Consider the following 26,208-nt stretch of genomic DNA (forward strand, 5'->3'; position numbering starts at 1 on the left):
AAGCAGTATGTTAGCAAAACAAATGCTTTGTGAATTCAGGTTATTCATTGCCTTAGATCTCTGGGACAGGACCTATGTTTTTTCCCAGAGTATGAAACTTGACAATAATAGGTTTCTGTTTCATGAATCAAAGCTACCATGTGCTACCACAATAAAAACATCAGCACATACTCTTGTAGAAACAGTCCTTTTCAGAGAAATTTTGCCTTGTGCTTTAGTGCAAGCTGTATTGGTACTTGAGAATAAGGCATAGAGCACCAAAGTATAGCACCTAGCAACAGATTTTACAGAATTTGTCCAATATTAGTACATTAGTACTTTAGTACATTTTGGAGACAAATACATTGGTGTACTGGTTTAAGGCAAATTTGTTAAAGAATCTGCAAAGGAGGGCCCCTCCAGAAAGCAAAACCCACACGGCCCCTCCCCCCAACTGGTTCGGGAAAAAATTCCTTGGAGAGAGGTGGAAAGAACCTGTTTATTTGACTGGTACAGCAACCCCAGCACACAAAATGAACAGTACCCGATGACACCGCTCTGAGAAAGATGACAAAATCACAAAGTCTCTTTCGGGGGTGGTTGCTCTGTTCTCAGTCCCTCCGGCGCTGGGGCAGCTGCTGCAGCCGAACGGTGCAAACCCCCGGTGTTCCCAGGTCCCAGTCCAGAGCAGGTTCGAGATGGTCACAGAAACAGGAGCGGAGAAACAGTCCAGGAAGGGATGTGGACTGTTTACCTAGAACTAGCTAATAAGCAGAGGCCAAAGCAGAGCAGAAGCAAGAGCAGAAAAGGGAGCAAGCAAAGCAGCAAGCTGAAGCAAGAAGTGAAAAACAGCCCTATGTGCTGCTCGTCTCTGTGTCCCTGATGAGGGAAACCCAAACAAAACTTCCACTCTTCAGAGCCGGTCTTAAAGGCACAGAACAGATGAATGGGGATACAAGCATCATAACGTCACCCCAGGACAATTGGCTCTATCTAGAGTGGTAAAATCCACTCCTTTTGCTTTTGTGCTTCAAGTCAAGCATATTCATGAAAATCCACCCATATATTTAAGAATACTCCTCTCACATATACCCCCATCCATACCTGCTAGAGTATTGCCCTTGCATAGTTGTTCTTGTGGGCATTTAATTGTGATTATTTAATTTCCAAATACGTGTATTTAATTTCCAAATACCTAGTAAGATGAGACTAAATATAATAGTTAATTCCTTTAACTCAGATTTTACTTAAAACACAACTCAGATTTTGTAACTTGAATAGTATTTTTGGCCTCCTGAAATCTTAAACATTAAACTGCTGTTCTTTCATGTTTTTGGAGCTGCCATAAATTGAAGCCACATGAAGTATGTTTTACTCCACTATTTCTCTATTTAAGGAAAAGTTAATCAGTAAGATCAATCTAGAAATAGCAAATTTGTTTGGAAAGACATCACATGCATGATCTCAATCTTTGCAAGAAACACCATCCTCATTTTTTGCCCATCATAGCATGAATTTCCATTTGCAGGTAGAGTCAATCACAAGCTCCATCCTCCATCGATGATTAGCTCATTACCAGTCACATAGGCAGACTGAAATTACATAAAATAAACAATGATTTGAAGTAATTTTTCACAGCTATTAATTACAGGGAAATACTTTCTTTAAATTAAAAAATATGCTCTCTTTTTATACACTTTTTTCTGTTTTACAAAAATACCTAAGTAATATAATATCTAAATAGAAAGAAACAGAAATTGAGGCCTTTTACTTAATTCAAGGAAGTGTGGCAAAAGTATTACTAGAGGCATTTAGATGAGAATGCATCCTGGGAGCACAAATTTAAAAAAGCTAGACTTTAGATATCTTACCTGCAGGAGTAAATACCTCACACTGTGATGTTATTAGGTCTGTTCAGCTGAGCAGAATCTGATCAGGTCAGCCAATAATTATAATGGGACCTAACTAAAAAATTAAATTATATGGATAGTGGGGTAAGCAACTGAACTGTTGACATTCTTCCTTATGTCACTGCTGAAACATTCTGAATATATTGAAAAAATGGAATTCTGTTTACACACCATTGAAAACCCTGTGAGCAGACTGGAAAAATTATTAGCATTATGGAAATACTAAACCCAAGATGAAATTGAGAAACAGACTACTGACAAATAGCAACATTAACACTGAACTAAATCCACTGAAGTATTTTGACATGGACATTAGGACTGCTGGACATGTCCAGACAAATCCAGTCCAGTTTCTAGTCTCAGTAAAATCACAGCAGTTGAAATAACATTGGTGTGTGCTCATTAGTGTTGGTGCTGTTTGCAGTGGTCATCTGGAATCTGGTGTGTAACATCCACAGTGGGTCTGTTGTTTTCCTTATGCTGGGATGGCAGATTCACCCTGAGCATTAGCTAAAATCTCCAGCAGCTCTACTAATTCTACCTCCTTAAAACATGATCTAGCCATGGCACAAGCTTGGTAAAGCTGACAAGCGCATTTTGTTCACCATTCAGGATGACCTGGGGTCAGTCAGTTTGCTCAGGTGACATGCAACCACCGGGCTATGGCACCAAATACATAACGCCTTGCAATCACTGTCAACATTCAGAACACTTTTTGTATTGCAGGATGAACTCAGTAAAAGAACATAGTTTGGTTTTAATTTTTGTTATAATCCAGCTCAAAGAGAATGAAAATTGTCCTGAAACAAATACCCTCTTTACTGAGAACAACAAAGTAGTACGGGATTCTGTGACAGGACATTTCATTGTCTATACTTACTTCATCAGAGGCCAGGTACACACAGAGATGGGCCACTTCTTCCGCAGTAGCCATCCTGCCAGTCTTCTGTCTGGCCAGAAAGTCCTTCAGTGCCTGGATATGCAAGAGCATTTGGGATATCAAAAATAAAAACCCAATTATTTTAACCTACTGACATCTACAAAGCAGTATTGGAAACAGGCTTCTAGTCATAACTTCCTTTAGGGCATTACGTAGGGAGTTAAAGCTGGAAAAACATAAAATCAACAGGGATATGAATTTCAGGTTGAAAAACATAAGGAGACTTTTAAAAAGCAGCTAAATCTCTGATTCTAGAATAAAACCAACATAAAGTCCTTCTTCCTTTGGTGGTAGATATTCCCATGTCCTTCAGATGAGAACTTAGCATTATCTAATAATGATGGTTAAATATCCCAAATAATGTGGAAATGCATAGGCCAGAATGCTCTGTCTGTGCTGTTTTTGCACTTCCTTGTGGCTGACACATGCCACAATAGAAAATTTCCTCTGCTTTTGCACTGGATACTGTAACCAACACTTGAAGTTGCTTCCCTGGATGAGAGCCCCTGTGCATTCACTAACCAATATTGTCCTTCTGAGGCTTCAGTTCTGGTCTGGCTGTAAAGCTTCTGTCTCGAGTTCAAGCTGACCACACTTTCAAAGAAGACAGCAATGTTAAGTTATCCACAATACTCTGAAATTGAGGACATTCTTGAATATGGGCAGAAGTACAACTATATATTCGTTTTTAAAAGAGAGTTAAACATATATACATGTGACCAAGCTAATAAATTGCTTTCTCACCTGTTCTGGGTTAGGCCGGGCTTGGATTCTTTCCTGTAAAGATGGTGTGTCAACAGTTCCTAAGCAAAATTTTAAATTCAGTGTTAATAATCAACTGCATCAGCAATCACAACAAAAGTTTATTTGTTCTATTTGTATGTCTTAACACCTATGTTTAACTTTGCAATATAATTCAGGAGAAAGACTACAAAGCCACCAACAGAGCACAGAGTTTTAAATTTCTGTAGAAGGCAAGAGTTTTGAGAATTAGTTTCAATATTTTTTGTATGGTTAAACAATGGTCAGACTGTTAGGTAGCTCTTGTCTGCTTCTAACTTCTGAGACTGCATCTTTGAAAAGAACCATTCAATTACTGTGTAATGTATGTGTAAAGTGCAGCTAGTAGGTTAATCAGACTAAACATCCAGTTTAACCACAGAACAACAACTTTTCTATATTAAGCCTTTCAAGCCTGCCCTGTTCTTGTAGACTGCTGGTAACTTCAGTTAACACTTCCAAGTCTATTCTTTGTTAAAAAAAGCCAGACTCAATCTGGCCTTCTAGCATCTGCTCCTAGATCACAGGATAATGTAAGAGCACTTACCAGGACACACACAGTTGCATCTGATGCCTTGCTCAATGAAATCAGCAGCCACTGCCTTTGTCAGCCCAATAACTGCTGCCTTTGAGGTACTGTAGGCACACCTGTTCACAACTCCTAACACAAGGTCCATGTCAAGGCAGCACAGAAACAGCATTATAAAGGAAAAAAAGAGCCAAGATTGTTCAATATACACCTGCTTCTGGACTCCAGCATTTCCTGTAGCAGCTGTAGCCGCTCCATAAGGGCAGGCTAGTTGGAATGCCAACTGCCAGATTCTACTCAGGTATACACCAGAGGAAAGCACACAATCTTTCAATAGTGCAAGCCTGGGGAATTGTCTAGAAAATGTAACAAGCAGCAAAGATTTGGGAACAGTAGAAATCCATCTGTTAGTCATGATCAGGCTTCTTTGAAAGCATAGTTACAGCACTTATGTAATTGTCATTTCTTTATTATATCTCTGAAGAACATATGTACCAAGATATCACTGGAAGTAATACCTTCTTAGTTAATACATACTGGTAAAAAGAATGCTACAAAACATTAAAAAAGCTCAGAGGTAAGGATCTTGGAGTGTCTACAATTTTCTGTCTCCTTGCACTTATGTTTGAGTTAATGTGTTCCCTTTTTGTCCCTAACTGATCCCTCCACAGGATTAGAAGTAGTTTTGAATTTAGAATGTCCTCTAAGTTCAAGGTGGCACAATATTTATATTGTATATACATCACCTTTATTTATACAAGGAATTCTATATAAATTTACATATTTATATAAGGATTTATATAAGGAACTCTAGCAAGCTACTGACCTTTGATGCTGGATGCCACAGAAGACATATTTATAATATTTCCAGATTTCTGTTTAAGCATCTGCAAAGAGAGTACTTATGTCACTCAAATGCAAACTGTTTTGTCATCTACAGGTTCAGCAAAACAGCCCACAGCAACACACAGAACAGCCCTACTTGATACACAGGGCAATAAAGCTCAGTTGGCATGGGTAGGTGCCATTGACTGAAGCAGTAAAGCAGAGTCTGAAATTCTCCCTCAGTTCCCCTGAGCCATGTCAGGATTGAACACTATGCCAGGAAAGGATTTTTTCCTAGGTTGCCACCTCTCAGTCATTGCCCTCTGTCGCAACAGTAAGTTACACCACACAGACATCTGCCCTTACCATCTACCAATGAAGCAACTCACTGATCCCACTCAAACTCTTCTTGTTTTGGAGAAGACTAAAGCACAACACTCTAGCATCTATGAATTGCAATTTTCTTCAAGTTACGACCTTTTTAGGCATCCTAAAATCTGATATGCCTGACATTCTTAAAAATCCCCAAACTTTGAAAATTAAGTTCAGCTAAGAAAAAAACCACCCCAAACAAACTAAAAACCAAACCAACCAAGCAAAAAAACCTGGAAGAATACTGAAAATAACAGTTGTCATCCAGTCATAGTCACAGCTTTCAAATCTGGCCTTGGCATTTATGGGAATGCAAACACCTTATTCAGTCCACAATGTTTTTTAGACCCAAACCTAGTGATTATGGAAAAACCAAGAAGCGTCTTGGAGCTGCTACATTCACTGAGCTGTTGTTCTCTAATCAGCATCCCTGAATTTTTTCACAAGATAGTCTCCAGAGCTGTACAAAATTCATATTAAAATAGATGATTTATTTATACTTTGTAGCAGTGGTATTGTGCAGCTGTGTGCTGTAGTAGAATACGTTAGCACTGTATTGCAGAGACTCCATCACTGCTCTGCATAAAGTCTGAAGTATTTTAGCTAGTTTACATATGCCAGCTCCCCAGATAAATCCTTTCTACCATATCCTTTAGATAAATTGTCTACTTGAAATATGCAATGAAGAGAATGTTTAATAGTAGGATTACTATACTCTAAGGGCCCCCCATCCAAAGTGGCACGCTTGTATTTTGTACACTGCCACAGTGGCAGCAACTCTGATCTGTCACACTTTAAACAATGCAGCAGAGACTGAAAGCCATGGGCAGCCAAGCCTTGCCTTGGGGAGGAATGTCTTGATCATCAGGTACATGCTGCGAACATTGAGGTTCATCGTGAAGTCCCAGTCTTGCTCCTCACACTCCAGAATGGTTCCATGATGAACAAACCTAGAATGAGTGCATGAAGTGGATTACTGTCTGTGGCTTACATTTCTGTGACTCTTTTTCCATTGCTGTTTTGTAGCAATTAACTTTTCCAAGCTTTAAAGAGAGCTCCTTTGAAGAATGCAAGCAGCAGTGTATTTCTTCTGGTAAATATCAAGGACACAAAGCAGACTCCATATGTGCAACAGAAGAACCAAAAAAAAAAAAAAAAAAAAAAAGCACTAGCAGACTGTCAGGCTTTGTTCACTGTTGTGCTGGAAGGGCCAAAGCCATCGGTACAAGGTACCCATAGAGTGAGGAAAACACAAGTTCCAGAGCTGTTCTATCTTGGCCTAGGTTATGTGGCTGTGCAAAAAAAGTCCAGTTTTGATGGAAACACATGGAGGTTTCTATTAAGAATATAAAATCCATTAAAACATAACAAATAAAACGCATTGAAGTAATAGAAAGTAGTTCTGGAGGACAGGGAAAACTGGAAAAACAGTAGTAGCAAAGAGATTCTGGTTACCCTGCAATGTTACAGAGGACATCAATCTTTTCAATCTCCTTGGCCAGATTTTCTATCTGCTCCTTTTTGGTGACATCCAGAACCCGTATCTGAATGCCTAGAAAAAACACAGCATTTACTTCAATGTATTTCATTGAGCTGAGTGTTTTTCTGATGTGCTGAGGATAGCACTTGAAATTTAATTCACTCAATGATCAAGTTTGTGCAGTGGTTAATCTGGGACAGCATATGATGCTATTTCAAATTTCAGGAGAGAATGAAAATGATCAACTGTTTTAATTGTTATGCAGCATGACAAGCAGATGAGCTAGCTTAATTTACTATAAAAACATTCCAAAGAAGTTTGAATTGCACTGTAGTCTCACAGAAGAATTAGAGAACTCATATAATCATAATAAACTTTCACACTCATTATCATAGAATAACACCTGGAACTAGTTACATGTGTCTTACAGTCTCACTACATGCCACATTCTCATGTGTAGTTGATGATATTATGAATGAGCTTTATATAATTTAATTAATAAAGCAAAATTATTTTGCATAGATAATTAAAATCATGAGGGCAGTCACTCTGGAACAGGGTCCTGCAGATGAAATTCCATCCTTAGAGATGTTCAGAACTTAATGAAACATAGCCCTGAGCAACCTGCTCTAACCAGTGCCACTTTGAGCACTAGATGGAACTACACGGCGTCCCAAAGTCTAACCCAACAGATATGATTCCATGAAACACTGTAAAGCTCTCTGTAAAGCATCTGAGTATTGCCAAAGGAGAATTTGATTTGAAATGGATAAAACCCTGGGGTTTTTTGAAACCAAAGCACCAAGCTTTGGTTTCCATGAAAAGGCTTTCTGTGTCTTAGATAAATGTAGAGACACTTTTGAAGAGATTTGTGCATTCGATCAGACTACAGGCTGGTGATTAACATCACATTGGAATTACCTCTCCTGGATAAAATTCAAAGACCTCAAAGTGCAAAGTCTTGATGAATTATAGACTGACTAATCTTATGTCTAAAGGATGGAAATGGCTCTGAGTATATGGAAAATTATTTCTTTCCTTGTGAGCATACTAGCAGAGGAAAAAAATGTAACATTTTCCCAAATACCCTCAGAAGGAACCCGAAAAGCCCTCAAGTTCCCAAACAATTACAAAGGGATTTCTTTTTGTGAGCTCCATTTGGCAGAGCCTGATAGTCATGCTAAAAGTTGTGCCAGCTGTGGTTTTGTGTATTTTACTGTCAGCCTTTAGTAGGAATTCTTTAAATCCACTTTCTTCTCTCAAATCAAGTTAGAAGCATTGTCAGCTGTGAACTACACCAAGTCTTATTTTTATTTCAATACTGAAAAAATACTTTTTAACCTACTATCCCACTTGTGATTAGAAACATGCCTGTGCAAAACCTGCTCCTTGAAGCATGTTCCTGTGTTGGCAGTACAAAACAACCTTCAGGCCTGAACATTTATACCACAAAATAGGCATATCTAGTGTTGCTAGAATTACATTTCTAAAGACATATGGACTCTATAGGACAATACAGAATGCATTAAAAGGACAAGCCAAGTATGGACCATAGAAATGCAAGACACTAGGTTTACCTTTTTGTATAGTGGGATGTTCTCTTGATCAGAGAAAAAAACATCCCATGCCTTCCAGAGTGACGCACTTGATAATTAGCCTAGTGAAGGCAAAAGGTAACTGAAATGGGTGCTGTTCCAGCAAACATCAACTTCTTCTGTGACACAAGAAAATCAGTTATTCCACATGTCTGGAATAATACTCTGATATGCTGACATTGCAATATTTTAGATGGCAAATCTCTGTTCTTTTATACCACAGCATAAAGCAATGCAAACATTAGAAGAACTAGTCTGGTTTTCTTTTTTCCTGTCTTTTTCAAGCTTTCCTATCCTCAAAATGTATCTCAGACAGCCTACACAAAACTTGTAAGAGCTGAACTAATGCCTGATGTAGGGCCATTTACCTGGATATTTCCCCAGTTCTTGCAGTTTAGACTCATTGATGTCTGTAGCAATGACTTTGGCTCCTTCTTTAGCAAAAGCCTGGAGAACACAGAAACAGTTTATATTTAGATATTCCAGGTCATGCCAGAAATAAAATCTGTTTTATTTTCAGGTGCTTTTTGGCTTGAAATAGGAGCCAAGCCAAGCTGAAGGTAGCTGATCTCTAAGTTTTCATTCTGGGCATATCAGGGAGTTGCAGACAACTACTTAACTTTGTGTGATAAGACAGATTTAAGGTGTTTTCCCTAAAGGAAGGAATCTATAAATAAAGTATAAGAACAGTAACCAGACTAAGATAATGGAAATTATTATTGCCCTTACTAGCTGCAGTAGTAAGCAATGGGGCTAGAACTGTCTGTATTGTTCGATTTAAATCTAATTTAAATCCATTGTTAGATTAAAATATTACAAAATTTGACAGGTAAAGGCAGAAGTCATAAACCAGGATTTTAAAAACAAATCCTTTGTATCCAAGTAATTGGAATAGAACAATATTAAAAGCAGCATGGCTTTTGATATTTAACCAGAGACACTGCTTCATTCTTGACAAACTCCTCAAAAGCCTCTTTTTATTGTGATTACTGATAAATCAACAGCTAAGGAAGTAAATTCTGTCAAAAGGACATCTTGGACTGTAGCCCCTTATCTTCCAAATAGGTGTCCCAAGTGCAGCTTAAGAGGATAGTGACATTAACCATACCAGCTTTCCATGGTTGGTTGGGTATTTACAAAGTGAAGCCGTCAGGAGGATTACCTGCTCCTTGGACTGAGTGATTCATGTAAGAGCCAAGATCAGCAGTCTTCTGTGTTCTCAGCCACACTAATGAGAAACTAACCAGTCTAGCAAAAATGCTACAGGAGCTTCTCCTGAGCTGTTAATTACATTAGAGAGATAACAAGATAATTCTGCTGGGTTTTTTATTTGCCATGGAAAAGGGAAGTAGCAGGAGAAGAACTGGTCAAAAGGAGTTATAAGCTAACTGGAAAGTTCATACATACCTTAAATTCTGTTTAACAGTAATCAAAATTTGTAAAGGGTTCCTTACAGTTGCTCATTGTGAACAATGTGCTAGTATCATGTGAACTTGGTTTTGTCAGTCATGAATATAGGTAAAATACCTTGGCTTTACTGTAATGGATCCTAATAGTATCCAGCCTTACACCAGGAAATATTCCCTCTATCATCTCTATTTTCTTCCAGAACAAAGCAACAGAGATGTTGAATAAAAGGTACAGGCAGTACCAACCATAAATTGTTAAAAAAGCAGATGCAGCTGTCCTCAAATCTGGTTCTTATCCTTGTCTAACATCTCCACTCAGAGTTGAAGATTTTCATAAATTGAAACAGCACAAAGCCTGCATGATACAGCATAGTGGCTATATTATTCCCTGATTTTTTCACTGTGTGCTTCTAGCATCATCTGTGGTTTATTAATTCAAGAACTGGTTTGGTGCAGGTGTCACTGGACAAGCTAGAATGAGAGACCTTGCACAGGCCCAGCAGAACAAACATTTTCCAACTTACAATAGCAGCTGCTCGGCCAATGCCCTGTGCTGCTGCAGACAACAGGATGATCTTCCCATCCAGCCGCCCCATGGCGCTGACCTGCACGGGAATGAACAGAAATTTAGCAAACAAGGCAACACCATCCCCCCCCTGGAATCAGATGCAAACACATGCCCAAAACTAGACACGATTGTCCTGGTTTAGGACAAATTAGGGGAAATCTCCAAAAGGGAGCCCCCCAAACAAAACAAACCTCCAACCACCCCTCCCCCAACACCGGGTTCGGGAAGGAATTTCTCGGAGGAGCAAAGTGGAAAACAAAACCTATTTATTTACAAGTAACAAAAGAACACTCCCCAACACAAGAAAAGGAAAGAAACAGACTGTGTGTGGTGAGGGCGCCAGGCTTCTCTTGCAAGCTCCAGGCGTCCTGGACGTCTCAGGTCAGGTCTGGAGCCGGTCCAGTATCTTCAGGGGAGGGTAAGAAAGAGGGAACAAAAGAAAAGAAAAAAACAGCGCAAAAAGCAGAAAGCAAGCAAGCAAAGCGGCTAGCCAAGCCAAGCAGCAAAAAGCCAAAAGCCAAAAAGGCCTGGTCAAAATCTCCCCCCCTCTCTTCCCCGCCCGCCGCAGCAAGACGGCCAGGGGGGGAGGAAGAGAGAAAAGGCACAGCTGCCAGACACAACACACGATATTGGGATAAAGGCTGTCAACCCACGACAACGATCCAGGGTGTACCTCTGCCATCACAATTGTCCTGTGGCCCTCAATTTTCCAGAGTTCTGAGAGGCAGAGCTGCCCCATCTTTTTCTTTTTTTTAGTAGTATGTAAAGGGTCTCAAGAAGTCAAAAGGCATTTGAGCTCAGAAGTTAAGCTTCATTATAACAGAAATTTGATTTTATTTTTTCTTAAACAGGCAAAAAAAAAAAAAGGCAGTACAATAATTGATAATCTAGTGTTTCCACTATCTGTGGTATTCTCAGAAAGCAAGCCTGTCTTCTGTTTCTCTACAAACTTTTCCATGTCCTAGACTGCAATACATCCCACACAATGCCATGGCCTTGGTATCTGCACTCAGTTGTCTTAGGAATCCTCCAGCACAGCAGGCTCCCAGTCCCAGTGAAGCAGGAAAGTGTGGGGGAATGAAGCCCCCAGTCTTGCCTCTTGTTCCCTGTTCTCAGGGAACACTGAGTGTGCCTGGGGCAGTAGGGAACCTCTAGGATCTGCTACCTTAGCCTAGGTGGAGCAGCCAAAAGGGAAAATACAGCCTTGTTTAAGTGCTGTGTTAGGTTTAACGAAACACAGCATACAAAAATGCAAACAAGTGAACACAAATACCAAATTTCACAGAACTTCCTAAAAAGTGAGGTCCCTGTGTTCTAGTCACAGTGAAATATCTGGAGTTTGTTAATTGGGTTCCCCATAAGCTAAACTGCTGCATTCTCATACTCCTCCAAGCAACTTTGTCTATGTAGATATGGGTGTAGAAAGGTGTCATAAGAACAAAGTCCTTAAATATACACACAAATCCAACACATCAAGTACTTCACTGGGAAATTAAAATAAAGGTACCATAATCTTCCCTATGTTAGCAGCCAGTGCTGTCCTCTAGAGATGTTCAAATCCATGCTGTGACTCAGATTACTGAGTCAAATTTAGTATCCTACTTTTTGAATAAATTATTCTTTTATTTTGATCAGAAATTCTGTATTATTAGATGTTTTTCCTAACAAAAGTTGCCCCAAAACTGTTTCCTGAAGGTTACACATTCAACAAATGAGACTTCTGAAGCAACGTAATGGAAGAATTTTTTTTCTTTCCAAAAGCCACCTGGACCAGTTCAAGTACTTCCCCAAAATGCCTTAACACGTGGGAAGCAAAATGCATTATAAATACATTTTTCAATCTAATAGTCATGTTTTATGAACATTTGCCATACTGATTCTATGAAGCCTTTACAAATAAATATTAATACAGTCACTCACCAAGAGATCTAGAACAGCTTTGCTATATTCACCGACCCTTGTACCAAAGGAAGTTCTAAATTATTTTTTTTCCCTGTGCTTGTTGGGATTTGTAGTCCAAGCTGGACGAACGTAATTTCCTGTTGAAATACTGAGATGCTGCCATCTAGTGAAACTGAGGATTTTAAAAAAGTGTGATTTTTCTCCTGCACACGAAAGGACACAAAGGTATCACCAGCATTAGCTGACTCTTACAATGGGAATTCAAGAGATCAGTAGGATTCCCACCAAAAGGCCACAAACCTGTTTTTCCAAGCAATGTCTTTCTGCAATGTAGATTATCAAATGCCAAACCAGGACAAAACTTATGTGACTATTTTTTATTGTTGTTAAACTGGAGATTTGCCAACTTATCTTTTGTTTCTAGTGGTTTAACTAGCATATATTAAAGCAGAATGAACGTCATTAGACTGAAAAATTCTAGAACAAACTAATTTAGCTATGAGCTCACACCAGACTTAAAGCTATCTGATAGTATTATTAAGGAATTTGGTGTCCTGCCTAAACATCGGTTAGTTCTCAGAAAAGCCACTTCTGTGGATAAAATGGGACACACATACACAAAAGTTCAGTTTATCCTGTGTTTCTGCTAAGGTTTTCTTTCTTTTTAAAGCTTTCTAAATCAGCTCCCCAGTAAACAAAACCTGTAATGACTCAATTTGCTAAAAGCACTTATGCCTCTAAGCTTTTGCCACCTGTTGCAATATGTTTCTGCTTTTTTTAGTTCAATCACCAGAAAAATCACCAAACCTAGTTGTTTCAAGCAAGTAATAATTAACAAAAAAACACCAATGGAAATTGTATATAAAAGAGGTAGATATATATATATACACCTTCTTTCCCAATTCTGGAAGAAAAAATATCAGTCTAATTCATTTATTAGAACAACAAAATGCTGGTGGCCAAAGGAAATCTCATTCATCATAGTAGGAAAAAAAAAGTAACAAACCAAACCAAACAAAAAAAACAAAAAACAAAAAAAAAAAAAAAAAAAAAAAAAAAAACAAAAAACCAACCCAAAACAAACCCAGAAAACTTACAACCAACCTCAAAAAAGAAACCACGACAGACCTACCAGCACTTTGCATTTATCCTTATCCCTGTCAGAAAATAAATTCCTGTGGCTGTGATCATAAATAAGACTCTGTAATGGTATTTGGAACCTGTATATCATCATGCCTTTAAAAGCTTTCCAAAACACATTCCAGGCTAGAGATTGAGATAAATCCTTGCAGCTTACAGGAAAAGTAGTTGGCAGTTTCCAGCCATTCAAAGTAAATAGAAGGTTGATTCTTTACCAAAGAAGTACCTCCATCAGGTACATAATCCTTGTGTGCCTCCTCCAGTTCCAGTAACTGCTGAATGCTCAGGAACATGTCAGTGGAGCCATCTGCTTGTCAGTTTGGGTGATCCTAACAGGACCTAGCATCACAGAGATTTGTTCCTATAAAATAAGGATGATGCTTTTGATGCAGGTATCTTCCTTAGGGTATGACTTTGTCATCTCATGGTAATGATTTTATCCTTAATGGAGTTGATCACAGGTTCTGAGTGGCCAATTCCTATTTAGTTGGTAATGGAGGGCAGGAAAGAGAGGAGGATCTATATTTTAGACTTCAACCATTTTCTGATAGACCCAAAGAATTAAATAAAACTTTGACAATAGTAAATTTCTGCACAAGTAATTACTGCAGAAGGTTATAGAGGATGGAGACAAGAATAATAATAATAATGGAAGTGATGAAATCAGTATAAAAGACTAATTTGGTAACATTTAGACACAATGTTGCAGTCAGCATCCCTGGATCATAGCACAAGTGAACAGCAAAACCATTTTTACATATTTAACACAAACTTTATTGTCAAGTCAAAATTTCTAGTATAAAACATACAAAATGTAGGTCTCACAATACAGATAAGTAGGTTAATAAGAGCCCATCTTGCCCCAATGATCTGGTTTGTTTTCCCTTCACTAGAGAAGCAGAAAAGTGTGAAGTCCAATTGCTTCCTACTTTAAAAAAGTGCAATTAGACAACTTCAGACAGGTATATTGAAAAATGATGCAAAATTCAAAGTTACTCACTGTACCATAATTGGCTGAGCTGCAGAAACTTTTAAGGAGTTTAAGAGGAACCCTTGATTGTGTGCTCTACAAACACAAGATCAGTAACTTCGGTTGCAGGGACCTAAGAAGTCAAGATTGTGGTGAAAATGCAGTTTTTGTTGGCCCAAAGAATATACGGTATAAAAACCACATGCTAAGAAACAAAAAGAATATTTCTTGCCAAGTCAACAGCACTCTGAAGACAGAAATATCAACATCTCAGAAAAGGGCTGTTTTAGGAATGACAGAATGAAAACTTTGAGACTGAGAAGTTTCACAGTAGATTAGTTTGTGATCCATTCCTTTTCCCTTTTTTTTTTTTCAATACATTAGCTTCCCTTTCCTATGAAAAAAATCCACACCAAAACACCAAAGTAGAACATCAGCAGCTTAGCAGGTTGTGGGGCAACATCTGGTTTTCCATCTTTGTCCTCATATTCCAGCTTTCCCAGCTGTGAGAAGTAGAAACTCCAAGACAGCAAAGATGGAAGCAGCTGATGGTTTTTAACCTGAAGCAATTTTCTTTTGTATATGCAGATCCTGGCTGTAGGCACTGTAAGGGCAGCTTACAACAGAGCATCTTTACTGGGTTTTGCAGTCAGGGGCTTTATCTCTGTCTGGAGTCCCAAAGAAGTGCCTAAGATGTTCTTGTGTGGACTCTCTGCCCTCAGGTCGTGTATCTGTACAGAAGACAAGAACATTAAAGCCTTTCTTAGTTAGAAAAGCAGCAGGAGTACAGTGATTTAATCTTGATTAGTGTTTTGTCTGTCAGCTATGAAAGCTTCCCTCTGGGGAGCTTTGTGTTGTGAGGAAAGCTGTGCTGTTACCAAGTGGCCATCACAAAACCAAATAATGAGTCATATTCTTTATGGAAGCCTGCTACTAATACCTCAAAACCTGGCTACTCTTCAACATGTCTGCTGGGGCCCTCTGAAAGCTGTGAGAAGCATGAGGGCAGAAGGTCACTAAAAGTCATCAGGCCAGATACAAGAAATCTGAAGTGATGCTGAGGAACAGAAGTTCTCATCAAAACAGCTATTATTGCAGCTGGGACCGGGCAGAGTAGCAAAAGCAACATCAAAGGTTAAAGTCTACCATCTTGAAAAACTTCAGAAAAAAGCTAACCAGTTAACTTTATATAGTTTTACCAGAAATCTGTGCTTAAGCAAAGTTAAAAAAGCGAAACATTTTAGAGCACCAGTTATCTAATAACGATATTTTGCTGATTCACTTCTAAAAGTCACTCATCAACACTTCCACTGTAGAAAAGAAAAAAAAGGTTTGTATATTCTTCAGCAGGCAAAGGATTCATTTTGGTATTTTGATTCTGTAGAGCATACAGAAGCTTCACAGCTCAGATGGTCTGCTTTTCAACAGTCATATGACAAACCATTCAGGAACACTGTTACCATGCAAGTTTCAGATCTCAGGCCATCCCTTACATTTTGCATCTTCAAATCTTATAGGACACTACCACTGTGTTACATACCTGTTAGCACACCCAAGTTGGAATTATCAAAGAAATTTGTTGGACGAGTCGGATTTAGAGGTTTTGGTAGGTCCTGAGTCACTGTTTCCTGAGAAACAGTTTCCTTACAGGGTGAAGGTGTTTGCTCTTTAAAGAAGTATGACACTGCCTTCTTAGGAGACTTTGGTATTGTCTTTTGAGTAGTTTCTCTTAAGGATTGTTCTCTCAGTTTTAGTGCTCTTTCTTTCCATTTCCTGAGTTCTTCTTTCAGTTGAAGTTCATCACTGCAAAGAAAAGAACCCCAGCATTCAATTAAGAAAAGTTTAAAGCAATTTCTTTAAGAAAAAATTCCTGAAGAACAGAGTTCCTGTATTTTCAGATGATGTGTGACAGACATGGCAGTATAATAGTTGTGTATCTTGATTTCAGAAGATTTTTTTTAAACTGAAATTCCTTCCAATGTACAATTCAAGTGTAGCTTCCATAATTTAAAAGATTCTTATGAAAGTAAGCAATTTAAAGTTCAAAAGGCCTCTATGGCTTTATAAGCCATAAAACACTAGCTTTAAATAAAAGTTCATGATGTGAAATCTAAAATCAATGGTAACTCATTTCTATAGGTCTCCCAGAAACATACACTAATGATGTACCTAAATACATAAATGTACATAAATGATTTGACATGCTGCTAGTCAGCTGTCCGCTTACCTCAATAGAAGGTCATTTTGTTTCTTCAGCTGCAAGTTCTCTTTCTGTAGCTTGGCTTGTTCAGATTTTAGAACAAGTATTTGTGTGCTCTGCACAATACCACTGCCACCACCACAAGTAAGGGGTTTTTGGGGTTGCTGAGGATCTGCTTCTTTCAGCACTAGAAAATAGATTTATACAAATCTGTGTGCATAATTTGGAGAGTGCTTAAAATCAAACCAATACATTTTTTAGCCTATTCCTTTTTGTGGTCTTATATGTCAAACTTCACGGGGTTACAAGTGCCATTCCAACAGTTACTCTTTTTTCTACAAAAAATACACCTCCCACTATTCACACTGCCAGGGAGATAATAAGAAACATGACAGATTCTTCACCAGGCCATTTAGAGGTAAACTAGTTATTGTTCCAGGTATGTCATAGCTTTGATTAGAACTAGGTATTCATATGTCAAGGAAAAAGTGGCAACATGAGCTACCACCACTGCAGCTTATCCCTCCACAAGAGCAAACATGGCTGGAGAAAAACACAAGAACTGCTGTGATTGTAATGCAGTTCATATGCAGCTGATGGAATCTACTTTCCATCTCATCTTCCAATGCACCCAGTTCTCCTCATACCCTTTGAGTACAAGGCCTGCATCTCAATCTCATCTTCAAAGATTTAGCCTCAAAACTCAGAGTTTAACATGAAAGAGTCCCTTTTATTTATCTTGAATTTACCAGTAACATCTTGCTCTTGGTATGCTCTCCTCAGTTCTTCTTTTAGCTTTGATAACTGCTGTTCTTGGTGTTCTGCAAGGGCTTCATAATTAGCAAGTCTATATGAAGCAGAAAGGGAGGGGGAAAAAAAAACCACAAAAAACCTCAGTTTAATAATTATTACAATTTCAGCTGAATTCCAGTGAGCTATCAAATACAAGACACAGCCATGTTTTACAAGAAAAACTACCTAAACCTGGTTGTCAGTTAGATTTTGGATAAAGTGCACCCAAAAGCTGGACTAATTATTTTTGGTGTATCCTTCTCTCTAATCAAGTAGAGAGTGCTTTCAGTTATTGCTTTCCCCTTGCCTTCTTTTATGAGAACAGTTATTTCATATATGGCTGAACACAGTTGATTGAGAAATTTTGGTGGGTGTATAGGGAAGAAGTTTTGTAAGCAACCCAAGGTGTGTAGAGATTTTACTTTCTCTAACCACTATAAAAACTTACAACACCTCAAGCTGAATGCTAACTACTTATTATGTAGGAAAAGAGCAAAGTAGAAGCTAAGAATGAAGTAGTTGAGAATTGTAAGATAAAATTTGAACTTACTTCCTTTCAAAGGAGTTGGATTGTTTCATTCTTTCCAGATCACATTTTACCAATTGTGTTTTGAGATGGTCAATTTCTTCTTTGTACAGCTCAGCACCTTCATCTAATTTTGCCTGAAAATAAAATATTTAGTACAGATAAGGGCGTTTTACTTAGCAATGAAATTAAGGGATGCTTACCTTGTATCTTTACTATAGATCTGCTAGATTTTGCAGGACAAGACCAGGAGCAGGAAGTTATTTTCCACTAAGGTGGCTCACATTACCAACTAGCACTATAGTAGCAGTTGGTATCCTACACTGGTGTATTACATGCTACCATATTTTAGGAAGTTTTGCTGACTTCTGTGCAGATATAAATCTGTGAATTCTAAATTAGCATGCAAATGTTGAGTAAATAGATCATGTTTCAGTTTAAAAGTTTTAAGATGTTTCAAGTGCTTCAGAAATGCATCACATACAAGTGACACATTTAGTTTATAGAACTGTAATATGGATTCTAAATGTTGCCACTGATGGTTGCACTGGTAGAATGTGAAATTGGCTGCTAAACAAGCAAGTGGAATTTACTCTAGGAATGCCATACAGAATAAATGCATTGACTGGAGATATGGAGAGCTATGTTTCACCTACAACTGTTGTCAAGCCTGCTTTGTGTCTTTAATCAGAGGAGAAAGAGAAGAGTGAAGTATTTTGCTCATACCTGAAGACTCTGTTTCTCTCTTAAGGCAGTCCTGAGGCAATTATCCATCTCATTCAGTTTGGCTTGCAGTTGGGTGAGCTCACTTGTCTCTGTTCTTATTCTCATCTGTGCTTGTAACTTGCTTATCCTGTCATCTCTCTCTTTGATACTTTCTCCCACTTCATTTATTACATTTTCTAACTTCTGAATTTTTACTTCCATAGCCTATTGAGATACATCAATCAGTCAGTTATGAGCAGTAACAGTAACAGCACATGGTCATATTCTTAGCAAGAACTAGCAAAAACCCAAACCACACAAAAAAAATCCCAACACTACAGGCTCTATAGCAACTCTTCATGTCCAAGTCACTGTTTTATGTCACCTTTTAATAGTCTAGAACACTCAAGTCTAAGAAAAGAAAAAGTGTTTTGGAGAAGGGTAACTGTGGCATAAAAAAATGAATTATCAATTCTTGTGATTAAATAGAGAACTCTTCTCCAGCTTCATGTATAGTGAATACCATATACTTACAGGAAGCATAAAGAGTATCACCCTATTAAAGTCAATACTTCCAAAGCAAATAAAAGCTTTCATATCAATTTCTAAACTCAACATCTATTTGTGTACAGAAATCAGGCCATTAAAATAATCATGTTACAGGCAAGAGCTCAAAATTGCACTTTGGAAATAAAAGAGCTACTGAAATAAAGTATACTCTATTTGTATTGTGGTGGCATAGATTTACAGTTGCCATCAATCCTTATTTTCAGTTTGGAGTACTCTCCCTTAGAAAGCAAGCATTAAAGAAGCTTTCCTCAGAAGCAAGTACTGGTACCTTTTTATCTTGTTCTGCAGCCTTTAATTTATTATGAAGCCTATAATTTTCTTCTTCTAATGCCAGACTGGCAGAGCCACCAGGGGCCAGTTTTTCTTTTAGAGTGTTTAGATCCTGAAGCAACTCTTCATTTTTCTCTTTTCTTTGTTTTAATTCAACATCAGCATTTTTACTATAATCAGCAGTTCTGGCATCCAGTTCTGAAGAAAGTTCAAGGAGCATCTGAAAATCAGAAGCATTACACAGAATATTTTTTTAATCTGCTAGAAATATGGCAAGTGAAGAAACAGGAAGTACCTTAGCCTGCATTATTATCACATTCTTGTTTCAGTGCCCCATTTGACAATGCTTGCTGTCAGAAATAGTATCATTATCACTCAAAGAACAGTTTAATTTACAAAAGAACAGGAGGCAGGAAGGGGCACAAGACACGATGATAGTGTATTGCAGGTTTACAAGTATTTCTGCATTAACTGAAACTCTAATATTAAAGAAACAAAATGAACTATAATGGGAAGACTTCTTGAAAGTCAGCCAGAGAAAACCTAATTATTCACAGATTTTTCTTACTAGAATGTATTCACTGACTAAAGGGAATGAAACCGGCACATTGGACTATTCTAGAAACCCACATGTTTAACATGTCAGATAAATAAAAACTTCACAATTGTCAGAAAATGACAATGTTTACTAGATTTTTGTTTGTTAAAAGCTTTGATCTACATAATATTAGGGTAGGGAATTCTTGTGAAAACCTTGCCAACACTGCAAAATCCTAAAAGTGTCAAGACAGACTATTGACTCTACAGAAGAAACTTATAAAAATAGGCTAAACTTAAGATTTAATCAGAAAGATGAAATCTTGTGAAATCCTGTTCATAGTGCACTAAATCCTGAAAAATGCTCTCCAGATTTCCAAAAGAGGCAAGTGGTAAGCATGAGAAAGAAAAGAGTGCAAATATAAATTTGACTGAGTCAAAAATGGCTATAGTAGTTTTGATAAAGTTTGGCAAGAAAAGCAACATTTTTCAGAATTCAGAGTAATAAAACCCCAAATAAACAACCCTATTCCCATTTATTAACTAGAAAGTCTTTTAGAAAGCAACTTTTCAAGTTAAAAAAACTTTTGAAAATCTTTTAAATATTCCTACATTTTGCAGTTGAAGTATGAGTAAATGCTGATAATAAATGAATGATGATTTAAGAGCCTTTTTTGTGTTTTGTTTTCAATCATAGGCATTTGCAGTGCTTACACAAAATAGATCTCTGATTCTGTAACATTTAATTTTACCTTCACTTTAGGAGTCCAGAATTTAAAGATTTGCAGGAGTCTTTCATTATCTTTCTTTAGTTCTTCTTTCAATTCCTCTGTATCCCAGTGAGTTTCTGAACAAACTTCCCAGAACTGTATTGTTTCTTTTCTAGCACTTGCTTCCTGGTCTAACTCTGCTTCTATGCAGAGAAGTTCATTTTCCATTTCTGATACATCTTTGAGAATGCTCTTAAAAAAAAGGGAATTAAATTTTAAGTACTGGTTTGATTATCACATGTCTAAATATACCTTCTGTCCTCTCATCAGTGTAGCAGGGAGTCTATTTTAGCATCTAATTATCATTTAAAAGGAGTTTTGCTAGACTTAAAATTACACCCTATTGGGAAAGCAAGAAGACAATCCATGTTCCTAGGACAGGTGGAAAGGGGGGGTGGGGGGGAAGTGCTTATTAGCAAAAGTTTATTCCATTGTTTTAGAACAAGTTATCTTGGTATTGAATAGTATGTAATATAGAGGGCAATTTGGTAAATAACAGTCACAACTATTTTCTAACGTAATAATTTTTTTTTCAGCTACTTTATGAAGCAAAACCTTCTTATTATAGAACTAGCAGCATAAAAAATATCTCTATTTTTTCACCCCTCCCTTAAAAGAAGTTTTAACAGATAAAGCCAATGCCATTAGATTCCCACCACCACATGACCCCATGCCTTGGAATGAGTTTTTATTGTCTATTTTTTTCCCCAAATATTACCTCTGCATCCAAGTAGAAACTCTGCAGTCCTTCACAGCTGTTTAACCCTTGAGATGATACTTCATTCTGCTTCAAATTAATGTTCCTGAGACACTGAATCTGGGACTGTAGGTGATCTTGTTTTCTCTTTTCCTCCAGCAATTCCATTTCATACTTGTGAACAGTAGTGTGATATTCTCTTCTCTTTGTGCAAACAGAGCTGAAGAGAAGCTGTTGCAGAAGCACAGAATCTATCAGTGAGCCTGTTTTAAAATGGTACCCTGCATCCAGCTAAAATACAGTATTTTATAATTCAATCTACTTACTCTCTGAGCCTCTAAATGTCCAAGATAACTAACATGACTAAGAAAATCAGGTTCACATGTGCATTATAGTAATGGCATGTAAGCCTTTTAGCTGAGAGCACTTGTCCAGTACGCTATTTGCTGTAGACTCCAAAAAAGTCAAGAAGTCTAAAAGGCCGAGACAGTCTTACACAAATCTAAACTTTGAAAAACAAAGTGTTCTTTGTTATATTTATTTTCTCTTGGAGTTGTGAAAGGTGCAGATGATCTCTATAAGAATAATATCATTGTGCTGATTTAAAACTTTATTCTAGCAGAGCTCACTCGTTGAATCTTAAACATCTTTAACCATAAAAGTTAAAAGCCAACTATGGAAAAAATTAAACCTACAGTGTCTGTGTTAAGTTATAAAATGAGACCCTTTGGAATATTAGTTCAGCTTCCACGTTAATGGTTATTTGTAGACATCACTGACTCTCAAGAACCTCAGCCCCTCTCTCTAGGTCTCTGCATGTTTCCATGCTCTAACCAAAAATCCCCCAGCCCTTAGTATTTCATGGGAAATAAAAGAAACAGAAAAAACTGTCATTCACTGTACCTCTGCATACGTTAACAGGAATTCTTCCCCAACTACCCTTAACCTTTTTGCTAATAATTTTAGCCCAATGGAAAAACTGATTCCAAACGGGGGAAGGCTGTAAAATCAAACTACCTGGGCAGTTTTGCAGAGTAAGGATGCATCTCCAAGCCATCTTGCATGTCTCTTTCCCCCCACGGAGAAATAGTCACCTATTATTTGATTTATTTGATTTTTCTGTACTCTAGTACAGAAAGGAAACTCCATTTTCCAATTAAAATGGAATAATATTAATGAAATAATTCTGTGCAAAGCAGCAACTACAGTTAAAAACTAAGTTTGATTTACATTTTCTATGACTGTAAAGCAATTACTCTTCAGCTTGTTTTCTCCAATGTATGGATTCTCAAAACCCAAAGCTAGGGTATATAAAATCCTAGCTGTTACCATTGAGAGTTTACTTTAAGAAACCCCAAACCCAAATCCAAACAATATGAAGCATCCACATATTCAGCATTATAAGTTGGTACCTTCAATTTGGTCAATAATTTCTGGAGACGAGTGTTAATATCCTCATTTTTAGTTTGAAGCATTTTGACTTGTTTACTCTGCTCCAGTGGAAGCTGAGGCAGTACCACAGCTAGCAGTGCTTTCTGACTGTTCAGTTCACTCTTCAGCTTAAGAGACACTGTAGAGAGACATTCATATCTCTTCCCCATACTTGGGAATTTCTCAAGAAGCTCCTAAATGCAAGAGAAACAGATTAATTTGTTCACAATGAGGAAAAGTGTGATTAGCTATAAACAGAAGCATAAAATAAATTACCTGACTCCAGGACTAACCCCTACAGTATATACTGGTTTTACAACAGGAAAAGTTATTGTGATTAAGACTTCAGTTTTGACTTGCCATGAGGATATGACAAAAACACCAATCCAGGCACAAACCCAGATAATTACCCAGGCAAAGTGCTTCTGTTTGAGGTTCAACAGCTGAACTGCCAGGTCACAACACACCCCATGCAGTGCTACAGGCTGGGGGAATAGTGTCTGGAAAGCTTCCCAGCAGGAAAGGAGCTGGGAGTGCTGGTCAATAGCTGGCAGAACATGAGCCAGGGTGTTCCCCAGTGGCCCAGAAGGCCAAGGGCATCCTGGCTTGTGTCAGGAATAGTGTGGCCAGCAGGACTACAAAAGGGATCAGCACTAGCAAGGCCACACCTCAAATCCTGTGTTCAGCTCTGGGCCCCTCACTACAAAAAGAACATGGTGGTGCTGGGGAGTGTCCAGAGAAGGGCAATGGAGCTGGGGAAGGGTCTGGAGCACAAGTCCTGTGGGTGAGGGAGTTGGGGGTGTTTCAGCCTGGAGAAAAGGAGACTGCAGGAAGATCTTATCATTCTACAACTGCCTGAAAGGAGGGCATAGCCCTCTTTGGGGGTCAGCCTCTTGTCTCCAGTAATATGTGATAAGTTGCACTAAGGGAGGTTTAGACTAGTTATTAGGAAAAATTTCTGAATTGAAAAGGCTGCCAACCTCTGGAACAGGCTGCCCAGGGAAGTGGTGGAATCACCATCCCTGAAGCTACTTCAAACATTTGTACACCTGGCACTTAGGGACACGGTTTAGCAGTGATCATGGCAGTGCTGGTTTAAGGGCTGGAATCTATAATCTAAGAGATTATAGATTCCAACCTAAATGATTCTATGAGCCTGTATGACTAGTTATTTTCATTGGGGTGCCTGGACAGTAATGAAAGCAAGTGAGATATTCTGTGAGCATTAAGTTGATGTGCAACCACTGAACAACAACAGCAAATCAAATGATCCCATGGTAGGCAGCACCTTAGCAACACATTCAAACCACTTTAGACATAATGCACAAAAGGCTTATGCTCCATGACAAGTGTCATTCAGTTTCTAAATGCATCCTTAAAACAAACAGAAAAATAAGCTTACCTTAATTTTCAATGTTTTGTCTGTCAAGCTGTCATTGGCCGCCTGCTCTGCAATATCCACTGGGTTTACCTGAATGGACATATTGTTCAGGTTTCTCTGCTTCATTTGTTCTAAAGCATCTTCCAGTTTAGCCTTTGTTTCAACACACTAAAATAAAAATATATTTAAGTACCAGTTCAGATGAGAAGTTATGAATGACTCAGGTATGCAAATTGCAACACCCACCATCTCAGAATTTCTTTGCAATTCTGTCTTGAGCTGGTCCCGCTCAGACCTGACGTCCTGAAGAAGTTTTTGTAGCTCATCTCTTTCTTGACTAACTGATGAGATTTGTTCTTTAAGTTGTAAAGAGAGATTAGTTCTTTCAGCTAATAAGTGGTCCTTCTCACATGAGACACTATTTAATGTCTCAGTTAACTGTTGAATCTACAATGAACAGTGGAGAAAAACACAAATCACAAGTTGATGGTTGTGGTCTTTACACACCCTATGAAGTAGTAAAATCAGTTGTGTCAAATACAAAAATCGCAAATCTTAATCACTAAAAATCACACTAGCGGGAAAAAAAGTTGAAAAATAATTCTGGTGTTCTAATCACATAGAAAAAAATTACAAGGAAGAGGAACAGCATGACACCCAAAAAGCTTATATCAGTCGACTTTGGTTTTCTGTAAACAAGTGGAATCAAAGGAAAAGGGAATCAACCTATGTCTATATCATAAGAAAATTAAAATAAATAAAAGATGAGCACAAAAGATGGACAATATCTTTACATTTCCTCAATTGGAGAGTAATATTTGCTAAACTGAAGCAATCCTCAATTACACTTCTTCATCTACAAAGGAAAAATTTGACAGGTGAAAAGCTGCAAAGGAAACAATATGAAAAGCATGAGTAGACCAGAATTAGGTCCAAGATTTTACAACATTGTCAGGCATTCAGAAAGTGTGCAAAGCAGCAACTATTCAAAACCCAGTTAAGTCCAGAATATATATAGGGGGCCTTTTAAAACGGTGGAAGACATGTTCAATTTCTGATAATTATATTAAAAATGCACACATATGATAAATTCACGTTCATTCTAAAACTGGACCAATTGAACAGGTTGCAAGGCTGAGATCAGTAGACAAAGTTATTCCTAAAAAACAATAAAGAAATGTAGACAAAATCCATTGCCCATGGTTCATGTATGTTTACCAACCATAAAGCTGATAGGCTGAGAATAAAAATAAAAGAGTTTGGGCAAACATTTAGCATATGAGCAATAAAACATCAGAATACAAAGTAGTGACCAAACACCAAAAATCCTCACCTTGTTTGTCAGGCTGTCCTTCAAAATCTCTGACTGCCTCTGAACCTGTAACAAGTGTTCTTCCCTTTCCTTACAAGTCTCTACCATGTGCTGAAGCTCATCCTTCTCCTTGTTAAGTGAAGTGATTCTCTCAAGCTGCTCACTCATTGCCCTTTCAGTTTGCTGCTTTTCTGCCAGGAGGTCGCCATACTCAGCTGAGACACGAGTCAGGTTTTCAGTGACTTCAGTGAGCTGCAAAGAACAAATCCAAAGCAGGATTGGTATTTGTAATCACCTCTTGCATGGGCAAAAATAACTTGATGCTTTGGAGAAAATACAACCAGTCACATTATATGTTCCTAAGATTTCTTGTCCCAGCAATGAAGTTTAGATTGAAGAGTGTCGCTGGATCATCATCCAGAAGCAGTGTCTGTACATATGGGTTGTTGTAAATGGATTGTTTTAAGGAAAATAATACCCCCAGTTGTTTCCTGCTGTAGGTAGGCCAAAATTTTTCTTAAAAGACAGTCAAATGTCAGTGCTTCTGTCTCAGTGGAAGGCAGAAGTAAAATGTGGGAAAACATGCAAGACATTGTAAATCCATAAAAAGGCCTTGGT

The 26,208-nt window shown here is 38.0% G+C and overlaps 2 protein-coding genes across 4 annotated transcripts in view; both read right to left on the reverse strand.

Moving 5' to 3' along the window:
* Positions 1 to 464: 464 nt before the first annotated feature.
* On the reverse strand, positions 465 to 12,390 carry BDH2 (3-hydroxybutyrate dehydrogenase 2). Of its 3 annotated transcripts, none has more exons than XR_010027756.1 (11): positions 12,308 to 12,390; positions 10,344 to 10,424; positions 8,779 to 8,857; positions 6,791 to 6,887; positions 6,177 to 6,285; positions 4,965 to 5,025; positions 4,157 to 4,270; positions 3,574 to 3,632; positions 2,770 to 2,862; positions 1,851 to 1,944; positions 465 to 1,571 (listed from the first exon to the last, which is right to left on the reverse strand). XR_010027756.1 is itself a non-coding variant. In XM_063156435.1 (11 exons), exons 3-11 carry the CDS (start codon positions 10,413 to 10,415, stop codon positions 1,518 to 1,520), a joined length of 738 nt encoding a protein of 245 aa, XP_063012505.1. In that variant the 5' UTR covers positions 10,416 to 10,424; positions 10,710 to 10,873; positions 12,308 to 12,324; the 3' UTR covers positions 465 to 1,517. The 3 variants fall into 3 exon arrangements, 2 of the variants coding, with proteins under 2 accessions (XP_063012505.1, XP_063012504.1); XM_063156435.1 differs by lacking the exon at positions 1,851 to 1,944 and adding an exon at positions 10,710 to 10,873 and having other exon boundaries at positions 12,308 to 12,324; XM_063156434.1 differs by lacking the exon at positions 1,851 to 1,944 and having other exon boundaries at positions 12,308 to 12,387.
* A 1,795-nt stretch (positions 12,391 to 14,185) lies between these two features.
* CENPE (centromere protein E) overlaps positions 14,186 to 26,208 on the reverse strand; it is a 39,017-nt gene continuing 26,994 nt past the window's right edge. Inside the window, exons 33-45 of the mRNA XM_063157978.1 lie at positions 25,612 to 25,842; positions 24,525 to 24,725; positions 24,300 to 24,446; positions 22,879 to 23,091; positions 21,488 to 21,697; positions 20,752 to 20,961; positions 19,461 to 19,682; positions 18,644 to 18,847; positions 17,942 to 18,054; positions 17,349 to 17,446; positions 16,627 to 16,786; positions 15,940 to 16,202; positions 14,186 to 15,130 (exon numbers count right to left, since the gene is read on the reverse strand). Coding sequence (XP_063014048.1) covers positions 15,033 to 15,130; positions 15,940 to 16,202; positions 16,627 to 16,786; positions 17,349 to 17,446; positions 17,942 to 18,054; positions 18,644 to 18,847; positions 19,461 to 19,682; positions 20,752 to 20,961; positions 21,488 to 21,697; positions 22,879 to 23,091; positions 24,300 to 24,446; positions 24,525 to 24,725; positions 25,612 to 25,842 — 2,370 coding nt within the window. The 3' untranslated portion in view covers positions 14,186 to 15,032. The remainder of the gene's footprint in view (positions 15,131 to 15,939; positions 16,203 to 16,626; positions 16,787 to 17,348; positions 17,447 to 17,941; positions 18,055 to 18,643; positions 18,848 to 19,460; positions 19,683 to 20,751; positions 20,962 to 21,487; positions 21,698 to 22,878; positions 23,092 to 24,299; positions 24,447 to 24,524; positions 24,726 to 25,611; positions 25,843 to 26,208) is intronic.

This window comes from Melospiza melodia, chromosome 5, assembly GCF_035770615.1.
Source record: "Melospiza melodia melodia isolate bMelMel2 chromosome 5, bMelMel2.pri, whole genome shotgun sequence".
Classification (NCBI taxonomy): Eukaryota; Metazoa; Chordata; class Aves; order Passeriformes; family Passerellidae; genus Melospiza; species Melospiza melodia.

What these genes read in the sequence shown, in the direction of transcription:
- BDH2 (XM_063156434.1), bottom strand. Translation starts at nt 10,415, where the DNA reads ATGGGGCGGCTGGATGGGAAGATCATCCTGTTGTCTGCAGCAGCACAG. An exon ending in AGAACTGGGGAAATATCCAG is followed by an intron (nt 6,888 to 8,778) that starts GTAAATGGCCCT and finishes TGTTTTTTCTAG; the next exon opens with GCATTCAGATACGGGTTCTG. An exon ending in ATGCAACTGTGTGTGTCCTG is followed by an intron (nt 3,633 to 4,156) that starts GTAAGTGCTCTT and finishes AATTTTGCTTAG; the next exon opens with GAACTGTTGACACACCATCT.